The sequence below is a fragment of the Haemorhous mexicanus genome, chromosome 10 (assembly GCF_027477595.1).
Source record: "Haemorhous mexicanus isolate bHaeMex1 chromosome 10, bHaeMex1.pri, whole genome shotgun sequence".
Taxonomy (NCBI): Eukaryota; Metazoa; Chordata; class Aves; order Passeriformes; family Fringillidae; genus Haemorhous; species Haemorhous mexicanus.
Window position 1 is genome coordinate 25,230,738 of NC_082350.1, and position 23,620 is coordinate 25,254,357.

Below are 23,620 nucleotides of genomic sequence, written 5' to 3' on the forward strand. Positions count from 1 at the left end.
AATTATATTATATAACTACCCTTATATTTATATATTTATATCTAATAACTATAGCCTTAAAATACATACTATCAATGCTAATGTAACATTTGTTGTATTTGTATAATTACGTGAAATAATCAGACATTTAAATCATATTATTTGTATCATAAATTATACAAATAGGGCTCCCATGAATACCATATTACAGGTGGTGTTTTAGGCAAAATCAGACCCATGGCCACAGCTCAGTCTCTCTCCCACAGCCTTGAGTGCCTGCAGAATTTTAAACCATTTAACACCACAAATAAAAGCCAGGAGCAGCTTTATGCACATCCAACATTCCAAGGCTCACAACATAAAAGAAACCATCAAGTTGCATTAATTAGGTATCACTGCCAGGTAACTAACTATGTTTTACTCCATTTTAAACCCCAGAGTTCCCAATATATTTGCTTTTCATACCATCTCCAGTGCAGCACCTTCATTTCTTTGGTTCATTAGGCAAGTTTGATTTTATTCCTGAGTTTTCCTTTCCTCTACTAGAGAAGCTCTGGAATTTCTCCCCTCTTTAGCCAAGGATTTGCAGTAAAACACCACCTGACATGCACATATATTTAAAGTCATCCATTAAACCCAGGAAATATCATACTCAGGCTCATCCAAACGTTTCAGCCAAGCCAGGGGAAAAAATTCCAGCTCCATCTGAATCCTGGTCATCAGGGACCTGTAGCAAGAAGCTGGGAATTCAATTAAGGAAGTTCCATCCCTGCCCATGGGATGGGGATGGAGCTGGAGGAGTTTTAAGGTCCCTTCCAACACAAACCATTCTGGGATTCTCCAGGTTTTGCCAGGTTTGGGATTACTTAAACCCACAATAACTGGGGTGGTGTGAACTTCCTTTGCCAGTAAATTAAATTAAAAATATTCCCTAGAACTTGCTGAAATCATGATTTTAACCTGGAGCATATTAATGCTCCTAAGAACATTCCCTGTGTCAAACTAATCATTAACCAAGGGAGCTGAAAATGTGCACCATCCTCAGAACACCCCATTTGGGTACCCCAAACCAGCTCAAGACTTCACATCCAATGTTCTCTCCAGTGAATTTACAGCAGTCCCCCCCAGGAACTGCAGAACCAGTGGAGTTAATTCACAGCTAGTCACTGTCTCTGCCTTAGATTTTGGGTGAGAAGCCACAGGCTGCAGGATAATCCTGTGGGTTATTTATACCCACGTGGACATTACAGGGGAATTCAGCCAAAGGGCCCCTGGAGGGTGCAGAGCTCCTGACAATTACATTTCCATGTGATCACACAGCTTTATTCCTACCTCAGCATATCCCAGGATGAGACATTGCTGAACTTGCCATTTTTTGCTGCTTTTTCCAATCTTTCCTGCACAAACTCACCAAGAAGAGCAAATGGTTTGGGACTCTCACACCCTGGTGGGAAAAGCACCCATCATGGATTTTTCAAAGTTGTTTTGATCTTACCAAGGACCCACTTCAAATGATGTGGAGCTGATCCTGGAGTGTGAGGACTCCAAACCTGGTGGTCTTGGCCCCAGTGGATCCCTCCCATCATCCAAATAATTTATCCCAGGAAAAACCAGTAGGAAGTTTGGCCAATTACTAAGAAATCTAAATGCAACAAAGACCCCAAGATGATCCTATGAAGGTCACTCAGCAAAAGCAGGAGGAAAAGCCAAAGTCAGCCCCCACACAAACACTCTGGAATAACTTGGAAGTGCCAAGGAACTCCGTGGAATAACATGCAAGCCAAACTGAATCATGCTACAACCAGGACTTCAAACAGGACACAAGGTGAAACAATTTCCATAATATGTTATCCTAGAAAGAAGAAAATCAGTACCCAAGAGACCTTATCAAATATTCAACAGGGGAAATATATAATAACCCTGGCTCAGAGAGTAAAATCCAAGATTTTATGGAACATCAATACTGAAACTAAACAGAGGGGGAAAACTCCAAAGTAGAGTGTTGATAAAAGAAGTATTTTCAAACAGACTCTACAAAAACATTGCACTTCTTTGCATGTATTTGTCAGGTAAACAAGAGACCCAAAATCTCCTGGGTTTGCTTTACAGAGGCTTCAAGTCAGGTATGAAAACCCCATAAATCACAAGAGATAAAACAACCACCCAAAACCTCCTGGTTTTGTGTCAGGGAGGCTTCAGGCTGGGAATGAAAATCCCATAAGTGACCCAAGCTGATTCCTCTGTCCTGGCTGCCTTAAAGCCACTCCTCAGCTCAACCTGGTGATTCCAAGGACATCACAAGGTGCAAACCCTTGGAGTTTTCCTACTTGGAGTGGGGTTGGGTTGGTTTTTCCCTGGTTTTGGATGGTTTTGGCTGGGCTGGGTGACATTTCTCCTCCTGTTCCCTTCACCAGGAATGAAATCTTGTCCCTCCCAGTCTGCATTCCCAGCAAACAGAGGCAATTAAACATCAGGCCCTGGAATGTCACCGTCTCTGTTAACCAGCCTTAAATAAATTAGACAACTTTGGCCTGGTTTGCCTTCTCTGTAATATTATTTAGTAGATATTCAATTAAAACACATCCTGTAGGTGAAAGTGTAGGGAAACATTTCCATAATGGACATCAGTGGCAGTCGGAAGTGCTGCTAATTAGCCCCCAAGAACAAACCAGATTACAGAAGGAGCAGCGAGCCCGGCACTGGAAATGCCCACAAGGCTGGGCTGAATATTAAACAAAGCCCAGCAAGTTCCAGTCTTGGGAAGCACAACTATGGGAAAAACTCTCTGGACTGGTAGAGAGTGTTACAGGTTAATGAGGAACACAGAGGCAGAGCACAATAATTATCATACCCAACACCTCCCCATCTGGGTTGGGATGGCTGCAGAATACAAACACAGCACCCAGGCTGCCACTAATTACACGTGTGCTGCCATTAGCAGGAGTGTTGGAAACTGTGTCAGCCTCTCCTCTGCTCCTGGCACCGAGGAGCATTAAATGCAAGCCTAAGTCAGGGAGGAAATTTAAATGTTCTAAGCGCTAAAACAATTTGAGTACAATCAATTTTCCATTTGCTGAAAGCTTCTAAATCCCCCTCATTCACCCAATTACTACTGTACTTAACCTAATGAAATTTTATTCTGCGGGAACAATACTATTCTTAAACAAATTCTTGAAAAAAATATAAGATTAAAAACTTCGAGACAAAGAATAAACTCCTAGAGAAAAGATGCAAATAAAATTACTATCATAATCTTTTGTTTTTTATTTGCAAGTAGGAGAGTGAGGAGAAACAAAAGCATGGAACATAGCATCTGTCATATCAGAATATAAAAAGATGATCCTGGCACCAAATGAAAAAGCTCTAATTCATTTGCAAATCAAGCCTGCCAGTTCTATTTCAAGCTGGCGGTAACTGTCAAGAGTTAACAAGATAATCACTTTCAATCCTGCCTTCAATGGTACATTACACTGTTATTCCATTCAATAAGGCCCTTCTTTGGGGCACTGGATGAATGGTTTTCATTTCCAACTCACACAAAAAGTTGCAGGAAAAAAAAAAATCCATGGGGCTTAAGAAAGAAATCCCTTTATGGGCATTTATCTGCCGGCACTTGCTTTTAGGCAAAATGAGATATTTGGATACATTGGTGTCCATTCACTTCCTCTATTCCTTCAGGCCCTCAGTCTGGTGATAAAAAAAAAGAAAAAATCCCACAAGGAAACCTCAAGCCTGTTTAGTTTGGGGTTGGTTTTTGTTTTTTAAACTCTCTATGCACATTAAACAAGTTCTGCAATAATCTTTGGTAAATGCTTCACACCGGGTTTGAACGGCTCCATCTCTGTCTAAATTCATTATAAACTGCTCAAAACCACTAAATGCTCATGGAAGTTGTGCTTAGGGAAACATTTGCCAGTTGCTCATTAAATATTCAGTAAAAATAAAGTTCCCAATTAAAGGCTCTCTGCCTAAGAAACAAGGCAACCTCCAATTTATCTGAGTTAATTATTTGCAATTCTTTTCTAAGACTCTGTGCCATGAATTCTTCCCAAGAGGAGAAAATCTTGAAGAAGTTTATTAAGTATTTTAAACTTATTTGCTGGCACACAACTTTCCACTAAGACCTGTGAATAAAACTCTTCAAGCTTTCGCTCACTGCTCAAAATTCACATTACAAGACACAGCCTTGGTTCCATTGCACAGATCTCGTTCTATTACTGCATATTCATATTCAAAGGTTAGGATTTATGATCTTAGGGATTTTTCCCAACCTCAAGGATTCTACAGTGGCAATTTAAAGCTTCTATACTGACTTTAGAAACTAATTACTCTTTTTTTTTCCCTTATTTTTTCCTTCTTTCTTTAATCCCCACAGATCTCAGTTCAGAGAACAAATCTAAATTTATATTCAATATCTGAACAGAGCTCAGCTTATCCAACCTATAACCAATACAGTGCTGTATATTCTTTTTATTTATTTTATTAATTTAAAAATCCCTTTCCTCAAACCTCACCCATCACTTCTTACTCTATCTGCACAACTCAGATTTTTCATTGTTTTTCTAACCCATCCCTAGAAGTCAGACAACTTCTTCCCCACCCTTCTCATGCAAATGTTCCTTTCTATTCAGGCTTTCTTTCATGGAAAATCTACACACCACAAGTTACAGCTTCATTTTTGTTCGTTGCACTTCACAAGTTCTTCAAAGCTCCTAAACACAAAGATGTTCTAATAATTGAAAAAATACTTTAACAAACCCAAAGCCTAAGTGCCTCTATGCATGGAGTACTAGGATACAGCTGGTTTTGATGCCCTACTGCTCCTCTGCCCCAAAAAGAAAGAAACTGAAATAAAAATTAATTTTAAATTCAGACAATTTTGAAGGACTTTGAAAGAGCACGAGATGTTGCACTTGGAAGAGAAATTAAGAGGAAGTGACAGATTTCAAACAGCAGGTCAGGACTTTAAGGGAGATGTGTAAAGTCCCAAAAAGCCCAGGAGGAGTTTGGGATGTGCTCCCTTCCTCTCCAGGCAGCAGCAGGATGGCACCAACGCTGCTGAAAAACAAACAGCTGATTGAAAACCAACAAGGAGCCAACAAGCAACTCATCCCCACAGCTCAGGGAAGGAGCAGGACCCCAGCAAGCCTGGGATGCACAGCTCTCACCACCTGGGACTCAAAAGAGGCTCCCAACAGCCCTAAGAGCAGGGCAGCCCTTTGGGAGTCATGGTCAAGGTCAGCTCCACAAATTCCTGGCTGGAATTCCAGCCCTGGGACTGCATCTGGTCCCATTCCAGCAGCCTGAAACCTCCTGGGTTTTCAGGCATCCCTGCTGGGAGGGATAAAAACCCAGTCTGGGAATGCTGCTGAGTTCAGTTGGTGACTTTGGTTCAATTCCTCTCCCTCCTTCCACCCAGCCCTGGCAGATCTCAGAACATTCCCAGATATGTCTCACAGGCCCAGCTTTTCATTCCTACACAAGACAAGAGTTTCCCCATTCCTGACCACAGCTAATCCACTCAATCTGAGAATATTTCATCTCCTCACCCACCTCAGCTCTTTTGGTCAGAAGAGATTTGAGTTTCAGGCTTTCCTCCACAAATAATTTTTTTTTAATCTCAATCTATGCAGTCCTAAGGAAAACCTCTGGAAGCCTCTTGGTCTCTCCAAGATGCTCATTCCAAGCAGCCCAGTCCAACTTCCAGTAAGGAAGTTTTATCTGCCAACAACTTCCATGCTGGGCTGTGTTGCAAGACAAATTTATAAAATTTTAAAAGGGAGAGCTGAAGTTGTTCAGGCTTGAGGGGGAATTCCTCAAGTTCCCTGGCCAGAAATGAAGAGGAAGAAATAATATTTCATCAAAATGAAATAAAAACAAACTGATTGCAAGTCTCAAACACATCTGACCAAACCCAAGCCTAACAGAGAGTGACAAAATAACCTGGAAACGCTTTGAAATTAATAAAAAATTATTATTTTTATAGGGGAAAAAATCAAATCAAATTAAAACCAGCTACTTGGAGCTCACGAAGGAGAGGAGATGGCCAGGGACCATCAAAGTTCTCACCTTGGTTTTCACAGGATTCAGCCCAAAACAAGGCTGGGCACCTTTGGGACAGGGCTGGGAACAGAAACAGGCTGGAGTCTGATGCGCACCACAGCGTGGTGAGAACAAGGAAAGATCTGCAAGTTCCCCTAAACCACTATTTGTGGTTTTGGTAGAAAATTTGGCAGCCTAAAAAAACCCCAAAAGGACCCAGCAAAGCTGCCTGAGCTCTTCAAGCTCCTCGAGTTGCACCAGAACTTCCTCCAGGCTTCCCACCTCAGCAACTCCTAAATCTGAACTCCTCACCCACACTGGCCTCTCTCATTTCACTCTCTTGCTCTCAGAAATTTGCTTTTAACCTTTTGCTGCCACGAAAAACCAACACCATCTGTTTGCTTTGGCATTGCTCATTCCCAGCACTTCCCAGAGAAAGTGTCCAGTGCAAACAGGGCAGGAATGGCTGTGCAGGGTGGAACAAACTCCCAGGAAAGTGCCAGCCAACACCCAGACCAGGAATCCCAAAGTCCCAGAAAGGTTTGGGCTGGAAGGGACCTCAAACCCATCCCATTCCAGCTCCCCACCACAGGCAGGGACACCTTTCCCAAAAGCATTTCCTGTTCTGGCATTTCTTCAATGAAATCAAAATAATTAGTGCTGCACATTACTGACTTACCACCGAAACGAGACCAAAAAAAGACAAAAATGTAAGAGATGTCTCGTTCTACAGCCAAGATTTCCTTCAAAGGTTGGTTTTTTAGTATAGAGAGAAGAGATTCCTGAAGGAATTGAGCACCATAAACATGGTAGGCTCCAAGGAGACTTGGATCCTAAGGAATTTGCAGGCTGATGGTTAAAACCAGCACCTCCTGTTGTACCTGCAAATCTTGGAGGTGAACTGAAATATTCTATTTAAAATAAAAAGCCAAGAAAGTGGCCAGACCCTGCCAGGACAGCACCTCCCAGAGGATTCCCAGCCCATACAAACGAGCTGGGAATGTGCAAAGGACCAGGGGAATACCCCCAAACACCTCGAGCTCCAAACCCACCCCGTGCACTGCATCCAGATTTTTGTGTCACGTGTCCCCTCCAGCACTCCCCAGCTCTGCTCAGGAGGGACCTCCTGGAATCACTCAGGTTGGAAAAGCCCTCCAAGACCACCAAGCCCAGCCTTTGACCAAATCCTGCAATGAAATCAGGTCATGAAATGTCAGATCCACTTCTGTGACCGCTCCAGGGCTGCCCTGCCAGGGCTGAACCAATCCTTCAGGGAGGAAACTCCAGCCAAAGTCCACCCTGAACCTCCCCTGCCTCTCACTAAGGCTGGAAGAGATCTCCAAAAATCACTGAGCCAACCACTCCTGAACCACTGCAGTCTGATGCTCTAAGACAAGCCCAAAGTGGTGCTGCTTTACATTAAAATGCTGATTTTTACCTCAAATTTCAAGGAGGTGACCTCAGCCAGCCCAGAGCCAGCTGAGCTCGTGGGTGAATTGAGCTTTTATAACTTCTGAAAGGAGAAGCAGCCAAAACCCCTCTGTCAACTGAAGGTTCTGCCTCTGTGATGCTCCCAGGATTAGGATTTTCCTATTCCAGCACTCCTCATATTTGTCTTATTTCCCTCTCTTTCAGAAATGCATCCAGACAGTCTCACTGATGTCACCAGAACCACCTGCATCCTCTGCTGCCTGCTGGGGGAAGAAGGACGTGGCAGAGAACACTGCAATACTTGTGGCTGAAAGGGATTAAGAGAAAATACAAATTGAGTAAATAAATTGGTAATTTAGAGTGAAGATGCAAAATGAGGGACTGATCTCCACAAGCAGCACCTTGATGTTGCTGAAAAGAAAAAGCTTCACATGTTGGCTTTTCCTCTGCTTTCAGTTTGGGCTGAAAGCTGCAATTTCAACAGACAAAATTATTGTGTCTTGCAAAGAAGGGCCACAAAGGGGTGATCCCAGAAGGTGGGACTGGAACTGTTCCAACAGCCAAACACATCCATGGGCTCAGCACAAAGCTCAGGACTCCCACACAAAGGCAGCACAGGACAAGCCACTGCCTGACTTCCTGTCCAAGCAAGATGTGCAAAGTCACATCAACATTTCTTGGTAATTTTCAGGCCTTTCAAACAGGTCAGGATGTTCCAGTAACATAAATAAATAATAAATAAAAATATAGATATTACAAAAATCCCCTTCCTCTGGTCCTCATGGCTGCACTCAACCAGGTCAGCATTTGGGGGAGTAACTTTTACACCAGCACCAAAAGCAGAGAATGGAAGAACCTGGAAGAATCAAGTGAAGAAATTTAAAAACTTTAGTTTGAAATAATAATGATTAATTATTAATAATAATAAATTATTATTCTTAAACAGTAATAACAAACAATAATTTTGAAAACTTTGTACCTCCATACAAGAGGATAAAACAGTTTAGTTGTCTCTAGATGTATTTTTTTTGCCCAGCAGCAGAAATCCAGCACAGCCAAAGCTGGAGTGTTCAAACTGCAGGTGAAATGGGGGAAATCATTTCAGCCACAGGGTAAAACTTGCAAACTCTGCTTCATGTCTGGGGTTCAAGGGGAGCTCTTCCCTGTAAATCTGTAATGACAGAAGCTGCACAAACCAATGGCAGGAGCAGCAGAAAAATGTCCACTCTTTGTACCTACAACACAGCCTAGCACGTGGTACTTGGTCTACTACAAAAGGACCAAAAATAATTTTTTGATTAATAAACTGGTCTTTTAAAAGACTTTTTCCCATTCTGCATCTGGCATTTGTCACCAGGTAATGGGGAAGGCTGAAACCAGCCCATCCTGAAGATCTCCTGCACTTGCAGGATGCCACAGACCTGACTGGGGAGTGACAAAAAGCCAAGTGCTGAGAAATATTTGAGAAGCTGTAATAGCCCAGCACCAGATAAACATTTTTTTTTAAATTAAAAGGCAGCCCCCAGAGTCAGTGCCAGGGGAATTTGCTATCTCTTGGACGTGGAATTGATCTGAATGCAATTCCTTTATTCTTTTCAGCTCTGTTTGACTTTGAACTAAACATCAATTAATGCACAAACAAGATCTGTTAACTCCAATACTGATTTTTCCATAAAAGATGTGAAGCAAATTCACTGGCCTCCACTGAATGGCTTCGAGCAATCTCAGCCATCGCTCAGGCAAGCTCAACTTCATTTTCCAGTGGCCACTTAAACCCTTAATTCTCACCACAAAACTCCCTCAGCCTCAGGTTTAAACCCCTGAAATGAGCAAACAAGACATCACATAATGTATGCTCCAAAGCTGGGACCTTCCAGAGCTTCAGCTGCACAGCAGCCATTGAGCCATGGCCAATGGAAGCTCATTTGAATAATCAATATGACAACCTTATTTTTCTAATGCAAACAGGATTGCTCCAGTAAGGTGTCTCACTGCCACATCACAGTCATGGCCTCTTTTAACCCCTAATTAGATTTAGGCGATTATCCCTGCTCTTCCTTACAAGTGTACAGCCCGGATAAGGGATGACAAAAGCTATCTGCCACTTCCTCAGCCTCTGCAGGCTGCAGGTTATGCAGGGAGATACAGGGGAAGATCAGCAAACAATTGTTATTCATATCATCTCCAGTTTGGAGATAGTCACACTTTGCCATCCGTGCTGAGGGAAAATAGCCCAGAGCATGAGGTAAATGCAAAACCCCTAAGAACATCGGGGTTACACAGATGGAAATTCAAGGTGATGTTGGGGAATTATGTTTAATTCAAATTGGTTATCACAAAGAGAACTATGGAGCCCTGGTTTTGTGCCTCACGCAGGAAACCCTGTCTTTTCAATTTCTGTGCATTGTCTGCTGGTGTGTAACATTTTACATGGCTGGTTCTATCAAAATTAAAGGGGAAAAAAAAAAAAGAAATCAAACTTAGAAGCAGCAATCCCAAAAGAATTACATTGCTCAACAAAGTCCGAGCAGACAGAGAAGATCTATTACAGAAATGTAATCACATTTCATTTACAAGAACTCTTATCTCAAGCACTTAAACATAACATTTAAACAGTTTTCCATTTTATTGTGCTCAGTATTGAAGCTAATAAGATAGAAAAGTATAATCACGTTAGCAACATTTCTATTGCATTACATAAACACAGCACGAGATTAAAGGCAGAGCAGGGAAGGCAGTGCCTGCAGAACTGAGCCCTGGCTTCCTGCTGGCACACAGGAGCAGCACTGGGACCACGTGTGACAAGTGCCACGCTGAAATTGGATCCTGGGCTCCCAAAATGGCCCTTCCCAGACTGCCTGAAAAAGGGATTGCAGCACATTCTCCACATGGGAAGGAGCTTTGGAGAGACGTCCTGGCTCTTCCTGGAAGGATCATTTATCCAAGACAAGTCAAATTGTCAGCATTGCTACAAAAACCACTTGGACAGAGCTTTGAAAAGCACTGCAGGGGAGTGTATTTTAAAAGCTGTGGCAGTGTGATTTCAAGGTTTACCCCAGAGCCTGGGTCCCTCCCCTGAAGATTCCCTCTCAGGTGTGTCAACCATCCCTCCTTTCCCCACCCTGCAAGGGCCAGCCAAGCTAAGGCACGTCCTGTCCAGCTCTATGGGTAAATATTCCAGTCAAAAACACTGCATGGGTTGTGATGAAGCCCTTCCCAGCAATGCCCAAAGCAGCTCCAATGCAACCCCTGCACTGGGGCTTCACTTCCACGGGGGAATCTCTGCAGCTCTCCCAGATTGCTGCTCCATGCCCAGCCGAGGGAGGGACCACAGGGCTCACCTGGTGCCACCCCTGCTCCAGCAGGGCCACCCCAGGGCACAGCACTGGAATTGTCCCTGGGAGGCTCCACAGCCCCTCTGGTCCTGGGGGAATTCCCTGGGATCAGCCCCTGCCCCTTCCCCTGCTGCCACCCCCGGGCCCTGCTCCAAAACTGGCTCCAAAACTTGCAGGACAGAGAAGGAAGAGAAGCAACCAACCTGGAGAGGAGAAGGCTCTGGGAGAGCTCAGAGCCCCTGGCAGGACCTGAAGGGGCTCCAGGAGAGCTGCAGAGGGACTGGGGACAAGGATGGAGGGACAGGACCCAGGGAATGGCTCCCACTGCTGAGGGCAGGGATGGAGGGGAGAGTGGGAATTGGGAATTTCTGGCTGGGCTGGGATTGCCAGAGCAGCTGTGGCTGCCCCTGGATCCCTGGCAGTGCCCAAGGCCAGGTTGGACATTGGAGCAAATAAATTTTTTAAAGCCTAGGAAACTTTGTCAGGAAAAAAATTCCTCTCCCATAACAATGTGAGGAGCACAACCTAAAAATAAGGCAAGACTCAGAATAAATTACAGTGCAGAGCAGAATTTTCAAAAATTATATCTAAAACCTACAGCATATAAAATTTTGAGCCTGTAACATAAAGACCTAATTATCTACTATCTATTGACTGAGTTATTGTAGCCTGAATGTTTAAAAAGGGAAAAAAGCAGCAGAACTATTAAAATTATCTTTGAAGCTCATGGAAAGAGTTTCCAACAAGCTCTGGGCCCTAAAGCTTGCTTTGTTTTTTAAAATAAATTAATTGATGGACTTTAATCTTTTGTCCTCCTCAATAAAAAGCACATTGTGACCCTTTAAATCAGATTTAGTGGCTCTCACTCCTTATAAACCTCTTCCTTCTCTTCCCTCTTCATGCTCCTGACTCACAGGGGACCTGTAAATGAACTCCCAGCAGAAACCCCCACTGCAACATCACCCAAAACTTCACCCAGGTTTTTTTTTAACACTCTTGAATGTGGCCAGGAAATAAAGGCAGAGCAAAGGAGGAAATAGAAAGGAAAAGGGAGATGGCAGAGGCAGGCACATGAAGCCTTCTCAGCCCTGGCCCTGCATTCCCCAATCCTGTGCTGAACACCCTCCCAGAAATCCATTATCTGGATTTCCCTAATGTTTCTCAGAGCACAGGCAATGCCCACCTGACAGCCATCAATGACAGAGCCCCTTTTCCCTCTCGGACACAGCATGAGCCCATTAAGCAGCCTCAGACCTTCCTGATCAATTCCTTAATCCATCTGGAGAGAATGGACTGATCCTGCTGCTCCAGCTTCAGCCCAGGAAAAATCATTCCCAACATAATTCACCATTACATGGGCCTTGTATTACAAGAACTTCAGCTGCTGGAGCAGCTGAGGAGTGGGGCAGGATCCAGGAGAATCCAAGATGTTCCCTCTGGGTCTCCCCATTCCTCCCCTGGAAGGCACCCAAAGCATTTCCCAGCCCTGTTTGCATGGATATTTGAAGGTTTTGGTTTTTACACTGCAAATAATGTAAAAATTGATGGCTGGAGTGGAAGCCATTCCCAGAGCTTTCCCCCAGAAAAAGTGCAATGCATCAGGCTGCCATAACCTAAAAATAAATCTAAAAAAGGGACTAAACCCAACACAATGCTGAATTTTTGTCACAGGGACCACTCTGCTCCAGGGGCTGCTGGGGAACATCCTCCCATCCTGCTGGGGAACGGAAGGAGCTTCATCCCAAGAAGGGATCAGGGGATTCTCAAGGAACAGAGAAGGACATGGAGGTCAGGAGCAGCCTCTGCATCTGCAAATCTCCTATGGGAACCACAAGTTCCCAGAATGGAAAATCTGGGTTGGCCAGTGTCTTCTCCATGGGAAGATCCAGGAGCTTTCCCTCTTCAGTGGAAAATCACTCCAGTGAAAGGGTGTGGAAGCAGGAAAATGGAAGCACAGGTTCTGTAGGGTCTCACTCCTGAGTAGGAACAACCTGCCCTGCACAGAACCACGAGGTGCCAAGGATGAAAGCAGAGCCTGGAAGTAAATCATGGAATCACAGAGATTTGGGCTGGAAGGGACCTTAAATCCCACCCAGTGCCACCCCTGCCATGGCAGGGACACCTCCCACTGTCCCAGGTGCTCCAGCCCCAGTGTCCAGCCTAGCCTTGGGCACTGCCAGGGATCCAGGGGCAGCCCCAGCTGCTCTGGGCACCTGTGCCAGGGCCTGCCCACCCTGCCAGCCAGGAATTCCTTCCCAACATCCAATCCACATCCCTCTTCTCTTAATTTAAAACTATTCCCTCGTGTCCTGTCACTGATCAACAATATAAACAATGTCATTTAAGTTTGTCACATTATTTTATAATGCCAAACAACAGAAAGGTCCAGAATCAGACCAGGATTAGAAATGCTTCCTCCAAACAAAGATTCTCCTTCCCTTCCTAATCAAAGCCACGGATGGTTTATAATCCCACAGCAGGTAAGCTCATTCCAGAAAAAGCATTCCCAATCCAAAATACAAGGTACAACAGCAAGTTTAATATTTTAATGTGAATTTCAATTTCCCTTTACCACAGCATTATCTTTCAGATGGGCTGTGTGTGACCTGCCCCTGCTGTGCCTGCTCTGAGGAGCAGTTTGCTGGTTTGGGGCTGGGTTTTCCCTAAATCCTTGCTGGGGACTGGTGGCTTTAGTGGCAGGATGCAGGAGCAGGGTGCAGGGTGAGGTGATTACTGTATCTCTGCTGCTCAGTATCTGCAGGGTGTCTCAGTGCCACTCCAACTCCTTAAACCCAGTAAAGAGATTACAGCTCACACTAACTGGATTTGCACAGCTCTGCATCATTCAGTTTGGATTCCTCCTGCCCAGATTAAGGGAGGCCATTAAAACAATAGTCAGCTGCTCTCCCAGCACAAGGTGTCCCAGGGAAAAAAAAAACCCCAAAACTCCATGTTTACATTCAGAACATGTGTGTGTTTGGACATGTGGGCAAACAAAACCCTCCTGCAGCAGGAACACTCCACATTGAAGGGCTGATTCCAGCCCAGCCCAGGATAATGCCAATGATATAGTTCTAAAAGGACAATCAGGGTGGCTGGCAGTTTGAAGGAGAGGATAGTTTGGAAAATTTTAAACAGCTTAAAAGAATGTGTGTCTTTGAAGATACTGCCTTCAAATGCATTCCAAAACCTATTTCTGGAAATAGGGAGAAATATAATTCCCTCAGCATAGTCCATGAATTTAGCAGGGAAGCACATTTGACAGCCATCACTAACTGACAGTCTGAACTGCAGAATTTGAACACAAAACTTAGATTTTTTTGTACTTGGCACAAAAGGTACTTAGTGAATGAAAATGAAATGGTTACTCTGAACTAAAATCTATTTATTTTCCAGAGCCAGTGGTTCCCCAGCACCTCCTGCACGGTTTTGCTCCACAGCTTACACACGTGTCCCATCCACGCTGGCTTTTCCAGCTGTCTGGGAGTGAAAGGAAAAGAAATCACCCCATATGCTGCTGCCCATTAAATAAATGGCCAGTCTTTTGAGTCCTAAAAGGGGATTTTTAGCAAACAAAAAGAAAAACAAGGCCAACACAGCTTAGACAACAATAGCAACAAATCTCGGTCAAAGGCAAGTGACCCTCGAGCTGCTCTGGGCATATGGAGGTCTCAGACCTTTTCAGAAAAAACCCTTCCTCTGCCTCCCATTAGCCTTTGGCTGACTTACTGGGAGGAAACTGTCCTGGTTTGGCCTCTCAGCTGCTTCCTTCTGCCTCCCAGCAGCAGCAGCAGCTCTGCCAGCAGGGCTCAGACTCCTCAGCCACCACCCCAAACACACCCAGGGGCTCCCTGGGTGCTCCCAGGATCCATCCCCTGAGCACTGCAGGAGCTCCAAGCTGCTCAGCTCCTTCTCCAGCAGCAAGCACAGATCCTGACAGGGCAGGGATTCAATCTCTCTGCACTGAGGTCACCCAGAGACCCACTTCTAGTAACTTCTTCATTGCCTGCTCCAGTCACCTCACGCTTGGGATCTGCCTGCAGGCTGGAGGTAGAGAGGAAGGCTAAAGGAGTAAGAATAAATTAATTAATTAATCAATAGAAGAGGCATTTTGGTTTTACTGTGGATAAGTGACTCCCTTGCCATGGCAGCACATCCTAAAGATCCTGGAAAATCCACTTTGAGTCCAAGCAAGTGCCTGGCAGTCACTGGAGTATCCCAGGTTGGACAAAGGAGCTGGAGTTGTCATTCCATTTTAGAAGCTGTTCTTCAAGAAGCTTCAACCAAAACAAATCACTGGAACCAAGAAGTCCTACCAAGCACCTTAAAACTTTACTGCAAGCACTTCTCTAAGTCCTCGTAATTTAGCTGACACTGAAAATAAACCTGCTTGGATTAAAGAAAGATTTTTCCCCTCTGCCAAAAGATATTTCTCCTATAAACATCCAAACTACTTTCCACCACAGGATGGAGTAGTTTGGTTTCAGCATCCAAAATGCAGTTGCTAATTTTAAACAGATTTTAAAGAAGTTCTCCAGTTTTCTAGGAATGCACGTGTTTAGCATGGATTTTTGGCCACATTCTACAATTCCCACCAGCCCATTTCTGCTGCCCATTTCCATTTTCCTGGAAGCACCTCCTCTAGGACGTTTATAACTCAACAAGAAGAATTTGATCAAGATTGAATCGTGGCCTGCAAGGTTCCAGCCCAGCAGCAATCCTTACTTATTCTATTTGGGTTTAAAACTTCCAAAACAAATGCATTTTCCTTCTGGACTCCTGAGCTACAAACTAAACACAATGTATTTTATATTTTCCTCATAAGGCTCTTTGAAATAAACTCCAAAGAGAATTGAAACAACCAGCAAGAACTCCTGAATGTGAGACCAGAGCAGTGCAAATTAAACAAGCATTGTGGCACCCTGAGCATCAACTGGTGTTTGCACCTTTCTGCTCCTTGAGAAATGGATTTTGGCAGGTCAAATTTTGAGGAAAAGGTCTTGGAGAGACAGAATCAGCCTTCCCAACCTTTCAGCTCCTGGTGCAACACAGGCTTCAAGCGTGCCAGAGGAATCCTCCCTCCCAATCAAACATTCCCCCTCTGCTGCTGGTGAAAGGCATCAAGATCTCTCTTCACAGCCCTCGTCTTGCCCAATAAATTTTGCATGAAAACATGTCAGCCCAGCCCAGAATTCCTGCTGGCAGGCTGGGAGGGTGATGAATGTTTAATGCCAACAACACCCCCAGCCTGTGTCAGAGCACAGCTCCTGCACGGCCCCTTTGATCCCAGCACAGCTTCCCAGCAGTTCTGGGGTGCTCTGCCCCACACAACTCCATCACCTATATGCAAATCAGGGCCAATTACCATAAATGATTTCCTACTGCACTGGCTGGGAAGAAGGAAGGGAAAAAGAACCGTGTGCCAAGTTGCAGGAGAGTCTGACTCAGGAAAGTCCAGTATTGCCACTTCACTGCTGAGGCTTTCTCCAAAGAGCACAGATCTCACCAAGAGCCATCAGTCACCCACGTGCCATCCGTGGGGCACTGGGCATGGACCCACTCCAAGGGATTTGGGGAAATGCCCCTGGAAAATGGCCCCTGCACAGGGTGACCTCAGGGAAACCTCAGAGCCCTGAAGTGGGCAACTGAAAGGAAAAATGGAGACTGGGTTTGAACAAGCAGCTCCTCAGCTCTGAAATACTGCCAGCACACAGGGAATGGCTCCCACTGCCAGGGGAAGGGCTGGATGGGAGTCTGGGAAGGAACTGTTCCCTGGGAGGGTGGGCAGGCCCTGGCACAGGTGCCCAGAGCAGCTGTGGCTGCCCCTGGATCCCTGGCAGGACCCAAGGCCACCTGGAGCATTCTGGTCCATGGAAGGTGTCCCTGCCCATGGCAGGAGCTGGAATGAGATGGGATTTAAGGTCTGTCCAGCCCAGACCATTCCAGGATTCTGGGATCTGTCCAACTATTTAGGAAGCTGTGAAACCATGAATGCCCAAACATACCAATAACCTTATTAAGGATCAGCAATTAAACCAGTGCTCAGGTTTGATTAATGGTTCACCACTTCTTTTCTCTTAACAACTGAGAAGCTGCTCTTCATTTATGCCATTAAAAATGTCAAAATCACTTGGAGAAGTAATCCCAAATTCCACTGGTACACAAGCAACGATGAGACCCATAAATCTAGGAAAAGTTATTTAAAACTAATAAGCTTTTAGTAGCTTGTCCCCCCAATTTAACAAGGAGCAAGGAGCCTTATGAAAAACACATCTCAGAACAACAGAATTTGCATGTTCTGAAGCTGATCGAGACTTGAAACATCAAAATTCAACAGCACACCCAACCAGGTCAATGAAGACATGCATGCAGGTTGTTTTAAAACAAGTGAATTTCAAAAAGCATAAATAAAAGATGAATGTGATGCTTTGATTAGTACAAAAAATAGTGGGAAAACATTGTAGGGCTGTAAAACCCCTCACTTCTGCAGACTTGGACAGCTGAAGGCTTCCTGCATGTAGATGTTGCTGGTCTAAACGTGGGATTTGGGGCTGGAGGGAACTCCCTGGAGCTCCCAGCCCACACTCCCAGCAGCTGCTGCAGGATTTCCCTCTGTAATGGCTGGACAAGGGGAACATCCCTTAAAACATTGCAGGGTGTAAGAGGAGAAGAGCTGAGCTGTTTCACAGCCCAGCTCATGAGCAGCTGGCACTTCTCCAGCACTGCAGAAATTCAGTGCTCAGCGTTAGGGAATCATCACTGAAATGGGGAATGCCAAAGGACAATGCCCAGAACACTCTTCTTAAAAATAATTTTCGTTTTTTACTTTTGAAATTTCTCTTGAGACGTTTACTGAGACAAGATCTCCCTTGAAAGAATCTAAAGCTGCCCCAAAAAAACCCCAAGCACAGACCTTTCCCCCTCACATCTACAAACACAGCCAAGCCAAGGACAGAAAATCATCATTAGGGTTCACAGGAGCCACAAACAAATTTGCTGCTTAATTAGTGGGAAAAAAAGCATTTTGCTTCTGTGCTTTAGAGGAGCAGTAAAGCCCCAAATATACAGCATCTCTCAGATAAGCTGCAGTGCTGCCAAGCTGAAATACCTCCTTTTATGCAAAGTTAAACTATAAAGTCAAGCAGCACCTGAGAATTTATGTCCCTTCTTCCCACAATCTGGCTTCAGGCTGATCCTCATTACAGCTCCAAAGCAGCTATTTTGAATAAATACATTGCAAACAGCCATGAATTTAAACTGGGAACCAGACCTGGTCCTTGAGGTGCCTTTGAGGAAGGATCTGCTCAAATACTGAGGCCACAGGATTGTTTCCACTACAGATCCCCTGATGCTGGAGGTTCTGGAAGGGCTCTGTAGAACAATGAGACTTTCCAGACTCTGGGTCTAGAAATTAAATCTGCTTGGAGAATCCAAACCGGATCCAACTTCACCAGGAATTTTCCTGCTGCTGCAGGGAACAAAGGGAGAATTCCAGAAGCCAACAGAAGGCCACATGTGGGTGGAAGATGCTGCCCTAGAAATTCCCCAGGAGCATTTTTCAGTGGAAATCCACCCAAGGGAAGGACATGAAGTGACAACTCAGCAGTTTTTTTTTGGAGGGGATCAGACAAAGAAGGAAAAGACCAACAGCCCAGGAAAGGCTGCACAGGAGCCTGATGTTTAAAGCAGAAGGAATTACATAAATTACATAAAATGCAAAAAATCACATTGCCTTTCCTACAGTCTGTCATCAACAACCCAAGTTTTTCCAAGCAGAAACTGCACTGACAGCAGGCTCTAAGGGTTCCCATTGTTCACCCAGAGCAAGGCTTGTGCTGGAACTGCATTTCTGAGCCTCAACCAAAGCCCAGCAGGAACTTCTGCCACTGGGAGGAGGTGTAGGTGTGTGTGAACAGTGAAACCCATCCTCTCCTAGGAAGAAGCCCTCATGCTTTCCAATATTCCTCATTTCCCCCCTAAATCATGGCTATTACAGATGGGAATGATGTTTATATTAACAAACTGCAGAAAGCTCTTTAACCCACCTGAAACCAAGAGGGGAGGGCAAGGGTGGAAAATTAAACCATGACTGTGTGAAACATTGCAGAACTGTAAAACCCTACCAACCACCCTCCAAATAACCTGAATAAATCTCCTTTCAAATATTCTGAACTTACATTACCTTAGTTTATACAAAATACAATTTAAAGTAAAGGACAATCATCACAAGAGTCAAAGGACAGGGCGCTGCTGCCCGGCTTTGCTCCAGCTCCATCATCTGCTGTTCACTCACCCAGCCTTGGCGCCGTGCATCTCCTTCTCCTTCCCTTTGCCCTTGTCCTTGGCTTTGTCCCTGTCCTTGTCCCTGGCCCTGCGGCGCTCCCGGGACCCGCTGGGGGTTCTCCTGTGGCCGGACCTCTCGCTGCTGCGGCTGTAGGAGCGCTGCCGCGACCTGCACGCACAGACAGACACACTGACACAGCTGAGGCACTCGGGGCACAGCCAGGGCAAGCCCTGCTCCTGTGAGAGCTGGACAGCCCTGGCCTGCAGATGAAAGAGTTAGTTTGAAGTAACACAGGGACCTGCTGGGGGCTCTTCTGTGGCCAAACCTCTCACTGCTGCGCCCGCCACCTGCACAACCAGAGACATCAGGTGGAGAAGAATTTCTGGCACAGCAAGGGCAAGCCCTGCTCCTACAAGAGCTGGACAGCCCTGGCCTGCAGATGGTGACTCTGATGCCCAGAGAGGGCACCTGGAACAGAGGCTGGGCAGAGTTAAAGGAATCAAGCAGGGATTTATTGAAATACCTCAAAGGATCCACTTTGGGCAGTGCAAGAGCCTGGGCAGGGATACCCCCAAGATGGGCTCTGAGTCAGGAGTTCTCACCCTTTCAGAAGGTTTGGTCCCTTCCCACGCTGGGTTCACTGTCCAGTTCCAGCCCCAGGCTCTGCAGTCCCACCCTCCCAGCTGCTCTCCTCCATGCCTGCTGTTTGCACTCTCTGGGCTGGAGCTGCAGCGCTGTCCTTGGCTCTGGGGCTGGGCAGGGATTGTTCTGTGTGCCTGGGCTGTGAGGAGAGCTGCTGGCTCTGGTGAGGGGTGCAGTGTCACCCCGGGGCTGGGCAGGGATTGTTCTGTGTGCCTGGGCTGTGAGGAGAGCTGCTGGCTCTGGTGAGGGCTGCAGGGTCACCCTGGGGCTGGGCAGGGATTGTTCTGTGTGCCTGGGCTGTGAGGAGAGCTGCTGGCTCTGGTGAGGGCTGCAGGGTCACCCTGGGGCTGGGCAGGGATTGTTCTGTGTGCCTGGGCTGTGAGGAGAGCTGCTGGCTCTGGTGAGGGGTGCAGGGTCACCCTGGGGCTGGGCAGGGATTGTTCTGTGTGCCTGGGCTGTCAGGAGAGCTGCTGGCTCTGGTGAGGGGTGCAGGGTCACACACTGTCAGAGTGCAGTGCAGAATCTGGGAAATATAAACACTAAACTTAAGGCATCAGGTAGACTGACAGGAAAAAATGACCCCAAAGTAACTGGGGAAGAGATTCTGATTAAAACAGGTTAAATCTTTTACAGCATCTATTGTATTATCTAAACCAGCAGAAGGGGAGGCACCAAAACTCTTGTGGGAAGCACCCAAATAGGGAAGGAAGGTTCTCCTTCACCAGAGAAAGGAGAGGCTGCTTCTAGGCAGACAGAAAGGATCCCCAAAGTGTAAAATACCAAATTAGTCTATCAGAATACCACCAATTCCTCTGCCTTCCTCCACAGAGACATCCAGATATTTTTTTCTCCAAAAACCACAGTGAGTGAAGTCAGACATCAGCAGGCCTAGTTTGCTACCAAGGGTTTCAGTTCCACGTTTTAGAAGCTTTTGGCTACTCAGCCCTGAATACAAACACTTTTACAAATGCCTTAAAGGTCTAGAGTGAAAATCTCAGAGATCCTACTGTAACTTCACAGTCACAAAATTTCACCATCAGAACAACCCATCAGCCATTTCTCACCAGCACTGCACCTCAGCCTTGTTATAGTTATATTGTTTCATTTCAACACTTTTAATAAATACATTTAACAATGTAGCACATGTCACAATTTAACACCTTTCAACTGACAATTTAGCAAAAGAAGTGAAAAAGAAAACTTGGCTCCTGCTCTGCAAAGAGATGCAAAAGAACTTAAAACACATAAAGCAGGATTCATCCATTAACAAAAATGGAAAAAAGATCCAGAAGTTCAGGGATGGTTCTTTGTGCGTCCCAAATTATTTCATTATTCCTGAATTTCTTGTAGAAGATTTTCTAAGTCTTATTTAAAAATTTGTCACAGATAAACACTACCTGAGTGGACCAGGGAGATTTGGGAAAAATCAGGTCAAGTTTTCCTCCTCCCCGAGCACCCTGACCTTTGGAATGTGTCCCTCCAGGGCAGGGGATGGAGTGAGATGGGCCTCAAGGTTCTTCCCAACCCAACCACCCCAGGACTCTACAATTCCATGATTCCCATCAAAGTTCTGATGGCACCTCATGGAAAAGCTCCACGAAGTACTGAGGGAAATGGGGAAATTTTAAAAACAGCATTAAGAGTTCCTTTAGCACCTCTTGGAGTGCAAAACTCCCGAGGCCTTTAAAAGCCAAATCACACAGACAAAATCCCTCCTTTTATGAAACAACAACTGCTTAATAAAACTCAACAACAGACTAAGCAAAAGAAAATCCTGCATCCAGATGAGGCTATAAATCACATTTCTGGAGTTTGTCCAGCACAGGGGAGTTCAGGTCCCTGTTGCTGCCAGGAGCAGCTCCAGAGGTCAGGGCTGGGTTCCTGTTTCAGCAGCTGGTACCTTCCAACAGCAGCTCTCCCATCCTGGTCACTCTATTAACACTAATAAATAGATCAAATTACCACTGCAGTGCTGGATGCTTAACTGGAGAGCATTTGCTGGCTCAAAATGGATTTTTAGTGTGTCATCACAAATGTCAAAGTGTCCATCCATCCATCCTTACTCCTCAGGCAGAGGAAATTTTGACTTGAGGGAGAATTCTGGATAATAAATCTAATTTTTGTTTGGCACAGAGACACTCTTTTTACCAACATCAAGATGAGGCAGCACAGACTTATAGAGCACTGCCCTAAATCCACTACTCCCAGGTAACCCTGGCTTCTCAGAACTCTGCAGGTAAGTTCAAAACAGAAAATAAATCCCAAACAACAAAACAAACAAAGCCCTGCAGCAACACAAATCACCTTTAATTGATGCAGGGCCTCTCCTCACTTAATGGCACAGTCCTCCACCAGGAACAACAGGACTCTCAACTATTTATTACTCAAGAACTCCAGTTTCTCAGCTCAAATCTGAACTGGAGGTCAGCTCTACCTTTTGCAGGTGCAAACACCAAATTCAGCTCAGGCAGGCTGGATGCTTAGTTCCTGCATTTCTGCTCATTCCCAGCTCTGTGCAGAACTGGTGGCAGGTGACATTTACATACAGGAAACAGCTTTTCAAACTTACAAGAGTTCTTGCATCCAACTTCCCCTTCCCTGGCGGTGTCCAAGGCCAGGACTGGAGCTCCCTGGGGCAGTGCAGGGTGTCCCTGCCATGGCACAGCTTCCCTGTCCCCCAGTGTCCCACCACCCTCACAGGGATGAATTCCTCCCCAGTATCCCATCCAAACCTCCCCTCCAGCAGCTTCAGGCCATTCCCACTCGTCCCAACACCCCATGGCCATGGGGAGAGTCTCTCCCTACTGTTCCTTAATTCCTATTAAAGTATCTTGCAAGATCTACAGGACAGGAAATCAAGATAAAACCTCCTGAAATGGAGCTCCCAAAAGTCATCTGTGTCCCCAGCTCATCACCAAACCACAACAAAAGGACACAGATCTGGCAGAGAAGACAGATTTCCCATTTTATCTGCTGTTGAAAAACAACAAGAATCACAATTAGTCCCATTAAAGCAAGACCCCAAATGTTCAAATTACGGAAGTACCAGAGGAAAAAAAGAAAAACCAACCAGAAAATGAAGCTGTAGAGGAGATTTCCAGCATGGATCCCCTTCCCCCCCACCAACACCCAAAACACCCACCCACCATGCCAAAGGTTAAGTCATTTAGTCAAGTTCAAAGATCTTCAAAGGGTTCTTAGATCCAGATAAGCCCATATGTTCCCAAAATTCTGTGAAAAGCCATTACTTTCCAATCTGCTTTTCATGTCTTCGTTGCAGAACACACAGATGCTTGGCATCACTCGGGATCCCTAAATTCTCACCCCAGACAATCAAGGCTCACCAATAAGGTCCCCATCTCCAGCCCTAAGAAATGGCTTTATTCCATCAGCGCTCGGGCCGCTTGTGAAAACTGAGAGTCTCCATAAAAGCCCATTCAGTTACTGCACAATAAGTGTTAATTTGCTAATTTCTTCACAGGTAATCAATTAAAATGTAAAATATTGGATAAAATTAGTTGCACTAAATTTAACAGCTGCTCCATAAGCATAATTAGTTTCACAAGGGCCATATGCATTCTGAGCAGAGACCGAGTTGAAACAAATAAGCGGATTTTAAAACAAGTTTGAGGAAATCTGCATTTAATTAGCAGGTGGGCACTACAACTGCATAATGTTTTTATACATTTATATTTATGAAGTGACAGAAGATCTAAAGGCTTTTTAAAATGGCGTTTATTGTTTGAATGGGAACTGTTTTGCTGCATGCTAAAGTGATTTAAATCCTTATAGCCCCGCTTTGAAAAAATCATAAATGGTGAAAGAAAACATGTGGAAAACTGTAAAACTAGAAAGAATTTGCGACAAAAAGCAGAGCCACATACCATAACCAAAAGGAAACTACACT

The 23,620-nt window shown here is 45.2% G+C and overlaps 1 protein-coding gene across 1 annotated transcript in view; it reads right to left on the bottom strand.

Moving 5' to 3' along the window:
• RSRC1 (arginine and serine rich coiled-coil 1) overlaps window positions 1-23,620 on the bottom strand; it is a 101,814-nt gene that overhangs the window by 57,179 nt on the left and 21,015 nt on the right. Inside the window, exon 5 of the mRNA XM_059855872.1 lies at window positions 19,081-19,239. Within this exon, the coding sequence (XP_059711855.1) occupies window positions 19,081-19,239 (159 nt within the window). The remainder of the gene's footprint in view (window positions 1-19,080; window positions 19,240-23,620) is intronic.